Below are 13,076 nucleotides of genomic sequence, written 5' to 3'. Positions count from 1 at the left end.
AATTATGCATAGTTTTTTATGTCTGGCACATTGTGTTTACGCTTATATGAAAGGCTTTTACACCGAAAAAGCTGCGTGTAAAGAGGCGGAAGATATTCGAAAATGGAAATATAAATAAATAAAACGGTTTTTTTTAAATCGAAGACCTCTTTTAGGAAATAATTCGCTTGACGTTTATAGAATAGTAAGGTGCATAAGGGCTAGATATTTTTATCTATGTCAGCTGCATCATAGTTTAATGTCATATTACTTTATGTGTTTCTTAGGCTTAAGACCAGTTAAGTAGCATAATTTTTAAATGCAAATTGGCAAACGTGTTGACTATTGACATTTATAATAACAGAACGCTTTATTTAGTATCTATGCTTTGTTTAGATCGCATCGTATTAAAGCTATTATTTATTATTATGGTATTTATACATACGAATTAATTTAGATTTTTCTGTAAGATGTTGGAATGGATTCAGTTAATATCTCAAACAATCTGATTAGCCTATTTATGTCAAATATCAACAATAGTTAACTACGGTACGAACGTGAAACGATTTGTTATTTCATAATGAAACCATTACGAATTCACCTCTGAGATCGTTGATAGCCGATAGTATCAGACAATCACGACTTCTAAATAAAATAATTAAGCAAAATGATTATAAAAATTAACAATTCTCTTTCATTGCAGGTTAGCTTGTGGTTATCTGACAACAAAGTATTGGTCAGCGTGCGTTGGATATATACAAAACTTTCTTTTCATCTTATCTTTTGATAAAGAAAACGGTAGTAAGAGCCATGAGGTGAGCTTAGCGGTCGCTGGCCGCAAGGACGTTGAGCGCGGGCGGCAATCAAGCACACGTCGCTGTGTGCGTGTAGTCATCGGATATCTTCGTGCGCCTTCGGAAACATGTTTGACTTTTGGCGGGGTATGACATTGACGATAAAGTTGCCAGTTTATTATAACTTCCTTAATTGAGGTTAAAAATAATTTCTTGAATGCAGAATATAATGGAAAATTAATCAGATAACCATATAAAGTTGCGCATATTGTTACTGTTATTTATTTATATGCCGAGAAATTGATATTAAAATATTATATTAATTTATTAAATTATAAGCTCTTGTAAATAATACAATAAATCAGAATTGATTTTATTTTATTAAGTAACATATAATAACAATAATCTAGGCTTAGGAAAATCTTGCTAAACTACTAAGTCACAGGTTGAAATTTTTTAAAGTACTAGCAACATTATAGCGTTCCGAGAAGAGCGTTAAAATCTCTACCAACCAACGATCGTACCGCGCGTCGGCGGTCGGATTACGCGTATTCATTTACGCACACTGTTGCGTGTTAGTTCGTGCCTTGTGGAGTGTTTGGTCTGCTCACGGGTTGTTACTTTTATATTGTTTTTTTTTTATTTTGTCCTTCCGACCGCTCGTACGCTTACCTGTTCTGTTATTATTTTGTGAACTTTAGTGGTTATTCTCTACTAGTTTTTGAACTTCGGAAAAAGTTTTAGTTATAAATCGCGGTGTGAAAAGTGACCTAAGTTGAGGAGTTGAGACCAATTATTGCCCAATTTGCCTAATAATTTGTGCCGAATACTGTGATTGGAACATAAATGTGATGAATTAAACAATATGCTAAACTTGTAAAGGAGAATGGGCGGTGAATTGCGAATTACGAGTTGAATTTCGACCCACATAACGTTTATGGTAAGAAAAAGTTTCGTGTTTTGTTTCGTAACAGCGAGTTTTTTCACAAATGGGCATCGCAGATGTGCTTTTTGGATCCTCCGATCTTGCTATGACATAGGTATATTAAAACTGCACTTTTGTACATATAATCTTTTTGTGGGTGGCAATAAAGTAACAACCTACCTACTAAAATGTAAAATATGATTTAAACTAAACATATTTTAGAGTCGAATGTTTTTAAAGTAGTTTGAGAATTTGTCGGTAGCTCGATTGCATATTCCTGTTTAAAAACATTTCAATCTACTCAGTAATAATGCAAATTAAGCAATGAGGTTGACTGACAAAATAAATTCTAAAATAGTTATTTGAGTAATTTCTTATGCAGGCGGGAATAAGCTAGCGCGGGGCCAGTAGCAAATTCTATCAAGGGGCCCCAACTTGAGAACCCAAAGAAAATTAGTTTGCTTGTATTAAATAAAACAAACCCGTTACAAATAAACTTTTCTTAATTTAATATCGTAACACACAAGTAACACTTTCGAATAGGCTTCTTTTATCAAATCATGCTCTATATTCAACAAACTGAGATGATTAAGATGTTCTCATACAAATTTGGTCGCTTGGTAGGTGGGTATAGATGGTTAGTCAAAATATGTCGATTATAATTAAACATTATGGTAAAAAGATTGTAAAAAACCTACCCTTTCTTTAGGGTTTAACTATAACTAACTACGACTAAATCGAGATTTATATTTTTAAGTGATGTTTTATTAGGGTTACCAACGTACCCGACGTTGAAGTGCGGGGCCCCCAAATTCTTTAAGCATTTTACTTGAAACTAGCATAAAGTTAAAACTATTGCCATAATAATAAAAAAAAACCTTTTATCCTCCTTGTATGACTTTAAAATAAGTTCCAAAAGCTTTTGCTATGCTCTTACCATATTGAAAACGAATTGGTGACAGATTTGGTTTTCATTATGGGAAGAGTTCCTTGCAAACTATTGTACGAAATTACACAGTTTAACAAATTACACATGTACAAAACCAAAAAGGTTATTCTAATGTCTTCATAAACAAAGAGCTGAATGCAAATTGACTGAATGAATACAATGGTAGGTACCTATTACAATTTACAATTGTAATGCAAGAGGCCAAATTAATGATTGGGCATACATCAATGAGTGTTACTACAATTGAGAACAGAATACCTAAAATAACCAACTATATTTACTGTAATTATAAGAAACTACTTGTATTTTTCTGTACTGAAAAAATCCTGTGAAACTATGATTATTTAATTTTTATAATACAGTATTAGTTCTTTGGTTATGTTTAAGTTATATTGTTTTAATCTTAGGAGATAAAATGTGATACATATTTTATCAAAATTGAACAATAATTTTCATATATTTCAAAAATTCTAGAGCTAAATATTAAATTCAATTCGACGCTTTTGAGAATTAAATTCTGTATATCAACAGTGGAAAGTATATTGATGGTTGTTATTTTCATTGTTTCATTCTCATAAGTAGGACTCCGTGGCTCCGTAGTAAAGAGATTTATTAAACTTTCGTTTGATTCCCGGCCATTCCTGTCAATTTTGCTACAAAATTATCATGCATATTTAGTTCTTTGTAATGCTAAATGCATACAACACTAAAATATATTTAATAATGACATACTAGTAAGGTAGGTACTGCTTCAACGATTCAGCATTTTGTATTAGTTATAACAGCTATGTGCTTTAAATCGAATCCGTTGATAAGATTTAGAAACCAAGTAGCTCGGCGTCAAGTTACCCATTACGGATAAAGTTACCGTCAGCAGAAAGCACAAGAGATTTATAGTATATATGGACAATTTTTTATTACTTAAACAAGTGTGATTTTCTTAAGAGCTTTAAAGGGTTTTTTCAACGTGATTAGGTACATAGACGACACTTCCACGTAGTATTTTTAATCTGGAATAGCGAGAAGTGATCCCGTTTGTAATATACTATAAATGTTTAAATAGTACTCTTTGAACCAAGACATGACGACTTTTACTTGTTACAAAGTTTAATTAATCTGATGTCGCTAAAGACAATGACGCGGACCAAATTTGTTAATAAGCATTAAACATCGACCGCGAAACGTATACAAACCAGTTCCTAAATAATTAAGAAACTGAATTATCTAGTTTTTTAGAAGTCCTGTGCCCCTCACTTTTTTATGGTTTCATTGAATACTCTTCAATCACGCGCAGGTGTTGCTTCTCGAATGTATTACGTACTGGTCCTTCCGTTCGGATATGCTACGAAGGTGCCAGAGCATTATTGTTCTTATTATAATTTCCTTGTAATTACTAAAATCATTAGTAATTTATTTTAAATTGAAAAATATCAATAATCTGCCCACTAATAAATGGTTTTACGATCACTATCTTGGATTAAGCACTACCGGGGTTTAGTGGCTGAATGTTTTATGTCTTACATTATCTCAGTATAATGAGTTTGTTATATTCCAATAATAAACCACGCGTAGCGATCAATTTACAGGCTCAAGACTTTACAAGTACCAATATTATTCATCCATCTATTCGATTAATACACTACCTTGCTTCCAAATTATGTAATCATTCAAAATCAGATTGCACTTTATGCAGCTATTCTTTCTTGCCTTTTGTCAAATTCTGTTGAATAAGGGGGTAATTTTACGTATTTTGATACAGAAGTGTACCATAGATAGTCATCATCATAGAACGGTCAAAAGTGTCTAGTATTTATAACATGTATATACGTCGATTTCGAAAATAGAAGTTTCATTCCCGTTTAAAGAAATAAAATCGAAAACGTTGCTTTTGAAATTTAGATACCTGTCTTGTTTTACGAGCGGCGAGTAAAGGTTCACAGGAGTAATAGATTAAAAGATAGATTTATTACTTTGGTAATAAAATCTTACCACAAACTTTGTCCTTGTTAGAATTTAATAATACGGGGAAATAAAATAAAATAAACAGTCACTATAAAAATAAAAAATTATATTTAAATATCTCAACGGTGATTACATAATTACTTTATTATTTTTTTTCTCGACTTTGATTCACATTAAATAATACACTTCTCTTGTTAAATCAGATCATGTTAATTATCCTTCCATCAAATTCCGTCTTCCGCTACCCTTCTACTTTCATATATATATATATATATATATATATATATATATATATATATATATATATATATATTCGAATATGTCTTTGGAGAAAAGCAAGGTCGTGTAAAACGTCTACAACCTTCAACTCACCACAACCTTCGCGTATATGTGTGCGATATCGTGGAGAGCTTTTTCTTAACAAAGCTTAATAATTAGCATCTGTACTCGCCAGTACATTCTCAGAAATACTGGATTGTTTTCATACAGAGAGCTATTGTTTGCGAACTGTAGTTGGTTTCAGCGATATGACCAACATGCTTGCAAGCACGTAGCCAGTACTGTCGAGGAGAAAAGCTAAACAAATATGTTAACGAATATATAATAGGTAATTTGCTGACGAAGTAGGGCCGTTTGCTCGTTCTAGTTGACTTCAAATAGTGCGTTTTGTACTGTTATGTAGAAAGTATTGTTTTGAAGCGTAATTTTCGAAATGAGGATTCCAATTTTGAAAAGTTATACCTGCCGTTTGAACCGGAAGTATTAAATGCATTGTTCGCGTTAGTACAACTTTTTAGAGTTATCCTTCGACCTTATAATTTTATTCATGGCCAAGTGCAACAAGAACATTTCACATATGCAAATATTTTACTTTCTTTAAACTGAGACAGGTTTATTGTAAGATATGACACGTACACCTTATTATCGTACTCTATGGGTATATTTCGTAGGTATACAGAATTAAATTCATATAGTTCAAGAACCTATCCAAGCCAACAAGTGGATCCGTATCAGATGTCAGTTGAGTAATTACTCGAGTTTTATCATTATCAGTTAAGCAGTTTACTACCAGTGAGTAAATACATTATCAATACAGGTCAATCGGCGTGATGCCTTATCTCTTTCAAATGTGTACATTGATTATCTGTGCACTTGTGGCTAAGTATACTATTCGAGTTTTTCATTACCTTGTACATACGAAATCCATTACATAATATAAAAATTGAATCTGAGGAAATTTTATCCAAATCCGTTTTTTTGTAAGATGTTTGACATATTTGACAGCGCTCAAGACGTGACTGTGACTTATTCTTTCTGGAATTCAAGTCTTAGCATAACTCAATCGTTGCAATAAATATTTATAATAATGCGCATGAGAATCGTCAGGAATTATTGTAACTTCATTAATGCATCGTTCTCGACTTAAATAGGAACCCAGTCTCATCACCCAACGTACTTCAAAATTTTCACGTGTTCTTCAGCAAGCCACAATGCTTATAAAAGTTTAATTGTCATAATATCCTAATTTAATCCATTTTAATCCGATACGATTTTAATATTTATTGATAATTTGAGTTAAAACATCTAAAACGCTTATATTTCACGATAACGCAACAAACCTGCCCACCCTTCAAAGGTCTTTAAACTACAATTAGGACGCAGGTTATCTAAATAAATAACTGCTTAATCGCAATCGTATCAAAATAGTGTTATCGTTAAAAGCTTCTGCAGACACGCCTTGCCACTTGAAACTTTGTGGTACTAAGTAATTAAAATGCATACATACATCATTTGTAATTTGTACAAACTACTATATATTTGGTAGGTAATTGTATCTGATATTTTTTTCTATTGAAGTAGTGTTAAATTGCTGTAATGGTAGAAAATAGGGTGAAATATAAACATTAGTTTTCTAGTATTCAGAGCAGCGTTGGCCTAGTGGCTTCAGCTTGCGACTATCATCTCTGAGGTCGTAGGTTCGATCCTCGGCTGTGTCCCAATGGATTTTATTTCTATATGCGCATTTAACATTAGCTCGAACGGTGAAGGAAAACATCGTGAAGAAACCGGCTTGCCTTAGACCCAAAAAGTCGACGGCGTGCGTCAGGCACAGAAGGCTGATCACCTAATTGCCTACGAGTTTAACAAATGATCATGAAACAGATACAGAGATCTGAGGCCAAGACCTACAAAGATTGTAGCGCCATTGATTTTTTTTCTAGTATTCAGGTAGAGAATTTTGTTTTAATTTGTCGGTTATCATGATAAAAAACTTTTATCTTGATAAAAAAATCTCTTACCTTAGATAGTAAAAAACAAATGAAGGAGACCTGGCGCAAGGCGTCAGTAAATTTAAATAAAATAAACTAAAAACTATAATATATATTTTATAAATTTTTTGAATAAATTACCTTAAATTCGACAACGGAAATATTCGAGATGAATGTTGTCTAGAAGACATATATTATTTATATTAGCCTATAATTATTTTTCCTCGAATAACTTTCAATTCCTTTTTACCGCTATTTCGATTTCTAATTTTAAAATATTGACTATATTATTAACCAGTTAAATTGTGAACGATGTTAGGTACATTCCACGACGTAAATACACTCCTTCATAAAAACTAACTCGTCTTACATTAATGTAAAACGCTCATTCGTCTCTTTCTGTCAAATTGTGCTTTCTATGTGATAAACAGAGACGGAACAGTATGAAACAAAATTTGTCTGTGAAATTTTTTTGTGAACTTAAAATCGCAGAATCGCTATCAGTTTTAGAATTTAGACCTAGGCGTAAGTAATTTGAAATCAACATAGACTTGTCGTCTTTCAAAAATATTACTTCAAACAGACCTGCTTTCACATTGAAAAATGAACTTAAAATTACACACATGTTATGTCTAGAACTATAATGTGTTTCTTTGAAGTCATGCCGTAATTTCTCTAGGTAATAAAAAATGTAACTGCGAAGGTTGTAAAAGTAATATCAATTTGAAGCCGGAACCTACGTGGCTCTAATTCATCTGCGTAATACAAAATTGGTTCGGCAATTACTGTGGTACATTAGGTTTTTATGCTTTGTGTTTACAAAAATTTTACTGGCTATATTGTGAACACGTGTCTGTAAAATAAGTCTGGTGTAGTTTAATATTTAATAACGTAATGAAACCCCTTTATAACAGTTTGTTTTAAATTTCGAACTTTAAAAGTACTCGAACTATGAGAACTAACGCAAGACGAAATCGTTTGGTTATGATTGGATATGGGATCGTGACGTCATACGATCCGTGTGTCAGTCTGGAGATACTGTTGACCAATCACAATCGGTTTAACATTATCACTTCCCTTTAATTTGGGACTCGACGTGGTAGAGGCCTCAGTGTGATTGACCAACGGCCTCTTTAGGCCAATCAAGCGTTACGATCCATTGTTTTGTTTTTGCAAGACCCGGACGTTGTAGTTTCTTCAGAAAGCCCATTTGGCAGCCTTTCCTTTTCATAGAAAAAACTACGACTCGTTTGTCCTCTAAATCAGTATCAACGTAACAGGGATTGTATTTGCTTCTGTCTTATGTATCTGGTTTAATGGTAAGATTCAAAATACTGACTAAGCCTGTTAAACCACATTCGAATCTTTTCTACTACGCTCTATTCTCGTTCGGCTATTATTATGTACTTTAAAATATATCTTAAGTCAATAAAAGAAATATGAGCTACGATAACGGTTTTCAAATTGTGTAGGCACGGCTTAATATTATTGATGAGTACACAAATGTAGGCCGCTCTATTTAGCATACTCGAAGTATCTCTTGAATTTATAAACATTATCATGTTTATAAAGATAGCTTTGCGAAATCTAATGAGCTGTTATCACAAACTATGAGGTATCACTAATGACTGTCGTAGTGCTAAACGAGATATTTCTTATTATCTTCGATTTAATGACTGTTTCTAGAGTTTAATTAAAATAATATTTTATGGTGTTGTTATGTTCGAAGAGTAGCTTTTTAGTAGTAATGCGTTTGCGTTTTACCCTTAATAAAAACGTCCTTTGGGACAAATATTGTGTTTTTACTTGTGACTCGTGTCATTTTGAAAATTAATAAAGTTGATCACATAATTAAGGGTAGTAGTACGTTCATTTCTTCAATTAAAAAAAATGAATTTGATTAAAATAATTTTCATTTTCCTTATAATTAAAGATTTTATATAAATATATTCTAATAATTTTTCTTTTATGCATTAATGTGTTTTACCTGAAAACTGAACCAGGACTGGTGGGATGTCGAAACAGGCTCCTACAGCGAAGAAAAATAATACTTAATTCATACGAATTAAACCACTACTAAGAAATTAGAAACCGGTTAGGTCTGAACTTCTGAGCTAATATTATCGAACGAATTGGGGGTCTTCCTTTCTGAAGACAGTTACTCTTTTTATGAAGACGTTTGTATATGAATTTAGTGCAAAAATATTTTCCTAGTGTAACTTTCCATTATATGAACTTATTTGATATGTATTTTTCTTTTCGATGACAGAGCTTTCAAACGATTTGGTTCCCTGCATAATTCAATCCGAGTAGATTTTTGATGAGTACCAGATATAAAATTAAAATTATTTTGTCTTAGACAATCGACACGTTAATATCTGTATATAATTTTACACTAAATTAATTCATAATTATCAATCAATATTAGATTTGTTAACTTTAAAATGAAGAACTAAAATACACGGGAGTGTTTAAATGAAACAAAGCTTTTGACGAAGGTATTATTTAGGTTCTATAGGAGTCTAACAAAACGTTCATATTGCTTAGGTGTTATTTACACCTCACTTTTGCGGCCTGGAAGTGGACCTTCTGTAAAGTTGTTATAACTAAGCTAACAAGCAAACAGGCAAACATTCTCTCTCTGACTGAAGATTTCTACTTTGTTTACATTTACATTCATAACATTGTACAAATATTTTTTGTTACAGTACTGACGCATATTCACACGATTTAATAACATTATTAACTATTATACTATATTAATGACTATTCATTAACAAATTCCGTCCTTTGTTAACCTAGGTTTGATAATTATTGCTGTATTTTATTCTTTTACTTGAATATATATTATAGATGATAAATTCTTTAGGCGAGTTCTCTTTTAAAACACGTCCACAATGAACACTCAAAGCTTCCATTTGCAAAACTTAATATGGTAGATAATACGGCAAAAGTCAATACGTAGTCGTTTTGGACGTTTGATACTAATACAGTCTATATCTTTACATTAACTGTCACGTTTTTAGCTTTGCGACCTAATTCTGAGTTAAAAATGTATTTTTATTCTGTTGCAGTATGATCACAATGTGGGGATTAAGGCTCATCGTTCTTACTCTATTCGTGCTGACCAGGGGAGAGCTGCCAGAAGATGACTTCAGGATAATAAATAAACAGGGTAATTTAATTTTATTGAAATCTTTTTATTTTGTTTTCGACACACAGTATTTACTATATTTTTAACCTAAACAAAATTAAAATAAATTTAAGAATTTTGGTCCCTGTGGCAGTGTACCTTTAACGCTGACAGAAAGCACCAGCTCTGGGGTCACCAGTACTATCCCGGTCTACTACTAGTCTACCAGTACCAGGTGCCAACTTAAATCTTCAATTAGCGCCTGTGCAATCCCGTGTGGAACCTCACGACTGAAGAGTCTCTATTCCAAAGGGAATAATCAAAATTGGAGAAAACACTCTTATATATAGTCTATTTAGTTATGTTTGAGTGAGTGAAATGGACATACACGCGCCACATATCTGAAGTTATACTTTCGAAACCTTTCTGAATACTGTAGTTGGTTTCTTATCTGATTATACTAGAAGAGTAATTAAAGAAATACCTTATGTATTGAAGGAACACAAGTGTTCCCATAATAATATACTCCTCCCATAATAATAAGAAACTTATTAGATATAGAGACTTATAGAGAATTAGAAACTGGATGGAAGTTCAATGACTGCGACCGCAAGAGATTTGAGAAGTCGTAAGTTTTTGTTACGATTTTTGACAAGTCATTGATTTGGTAACAGGTTGTATAAAAAAAAACTGTGGTAATAGCTTAGTTACATTTAGTACGCTCGAATTATTTACGATTAGTTTAAAGTGATATAATGTAATTTTTTTAGTTCCAATTTTTTTGTTAGTTAATTTTACAATGTTAAAATAATTGAAAAAATAAGATTTGTCTTGTATTAGGCAGGCAGGACACAATGCCAGCGGACTCGCAAGTGCTTGCGTATACTCTTTTCTTCAAGGACCTTACGTCGAATTGGTCCGGATCCACATAGTGGTCGAGAGCGGTATAAAATCCCTTAAACTATCTAGTTAATATTGGTTTCGATGTTTATTTAAGTAAGTTTGTTATACATATGTAAACACAAGAGAGGGATATTATGTAGTGTTTTTTTATCGATTTAAAAATATCAGGAGCAATAAATAAACAATTAACATATCACAACGACACCTTGTTTTCGAATAAACTAAGATTTATTACGATATAAAGTGATATTAGAAAATGCAACAAAAAGCGAGCATAATGCCGTTACTCTCTCGGCCCCAGGGAAAATATTAAGCAACGATCTAAATTACAGTAATTTAAATCAGTTACCCGCGGTATATCACGCAGGAAGTTGCAGGATGTCACTCATAGACATTACACAAGATCGAGACAACTTAGCTCACAGTAGTTAGATAATTATAGAATAATTTTACCCCTACTACTAGTTTCTAGAGATGTGGAGAAAAATATCTTTAGAAAGAAATATCTTTGAAATTATCAAAGAAGCATAATGCGTATGGGCTATGTTGCTATCCAGTCTGCATTTATATTTAGAAATAAAATAACGTATTTCATCAATTACCGTTTAAAATTCGCAATATTAGCGTGTTTAACCAATACAAAGCGGCATATCACAGCTTATTACACTAAAATAAGGACGGCTGTCTGATAGCGACGTGTATCTCGTTCCTATATATATTAAATTTCTTAATTAAAAAAAATTGTAACGAGAAATAAGGTTTTTTTTAAAAATACCACAGACTGTAAGCAATAATAATTGGTGTGAGCAAAACGCTATTTGGTAGCTGAACCAAGTGCGAACCTTTTCGCTTTGTGCCTTATTAATTAATGTTTCTTTCATGTCCATTCAATATAGCCGTACGTACGTGATGGAAACCTATTGTCTATCTATCAACAATTAGATTTTTTTACATAGAACTAATGTTAGGGGTAAATATCAGCAGACAAATAGGGGCCAGAGACAATGATTGTCTTATATGCATGGGTGTATGCATAAAGTGAGCATTTATTCTTTGACTTAAAACTGGACATTGGTTTAAATAATAAGCAGTCAATCAAAAAAAAAACACTATGAAGTTATTTATTTAGAAAAAGTTACTTGGCTTAACAATTAGAAATCACAAAATGTTAAGTTAGTTGAACAGAAAAACAAATTTGTTTTAATATAGTTTACGATTTTAAATAACAATAAAACTCTTGGCACGTTTTTTTACATTCTGCTGCTCAAATTTTCGCGCGGTTTCTCAAAACGGGACAGTTTTGGGCCCCACAGTTAGTTTCGGGGACATCGGGACTCGTAATATGAAAAACGGACGTCTGGTTACATTATGTATGCATCATTGACATTACATCAATTAACTATACAAGCTTTTTTATTTACGTAAAGTTTTATTTAGAAAGTCATGAAATTGCACTCAAACGTAAGTGAATGTAAATTGCGTGTTTAGAAAATCTCACAGCGTTTATGTTAGTGAAATAAACACGTTATTGGAATTAAGACAGAAACATGGCAAACAAATTGTAAAAAAAAATCAGTTCAAGCAAAAAAAATCATCAAAAAAAAAATTATCCTAAATTAGATAAAAATGTCTAAACCAATACTTCTTTAACGGCTTATGTCCTTCACATAGAAAAATTCATAAAAGTTAAGTTGGCCACCTGTAAAATGTATTGGATTTGACATATGGGAGACATTTCATAGATTTTATTCGACTTATTTCAGCATTTGTGTTCTATTGGCTTCGCTGATCTTCAGAGATTACATGATATTAATATCTGATACAATCAGCTTTGTATAAATATATTCGAATATGAATTTGATTCTATAGTATATTATATTTCACTTTAGTGATGAATATACATATTTCGGTACATCAAATGAGTAATTCATTAGTGAATCATAGTATAATAATTACAAATCAAAACAAAATAGGTTTTAATATGAAAGCGTAGCAAATTAAATCTGACCATAGATTTTTACTATAAACCGGTAACTTTGTAAGCCTTTTATAATGACTTTGGCCTCTGTTATAACTTCCCAACCAGCTTTAACATGAGAACATTATGTTTTGTGAAGGTCATGCAAAAGTCTGTACATATATATTTTACAATTTTTAATTT

General features: G+C 32.0%; 1 protein-coding gene across 1 annotated transcript in view; it reads left to right on the top strand.

The window, feature by feature from the left end:
• The first annotated feature begins 1,357 nt into the window (after window positions 1–1,357).
• LOC123709843 (semaphorin-5B) overlaps window positions 1,358–13,076 on the top strand; it is a 45,937-nt gene continuing 34,218 nt past the window's right edge. Inside the window, exons 1-2 of the mRNA XM_045661420.1 lie at window positions 1,358–1,713; window positions 9,954–10,054. Coding sequence (XP_045517376.1) covers window positions 9,955–10,054 — 100 coding nt within the window. The 5' untranslated portion in view covers window positions 1,358–1,713; window position 9,954. The remainder of the gene's footprint in view (window positions 1,714–9,953; window positions 10,055–13,076) is intronic.

This window comes from Pieris brassicae, chromosome 5 (assembly GCF_905147105.1).
Source record: "Pieris brassicae chromosome 5, ilPieBrab1.1, whole genome shotgun sequence".
Classification (NCBI taxonomy): Eukaryota; Metazoa; Arthropoda; class Insecta; order Lepidoptera; family Pieridae; genus Pieris; species Pieris brassicae.
Note: the sequence above shows the minus strand (reverse complement) of the source record. Positions and strands in the feature narration are given on the sequence as shown.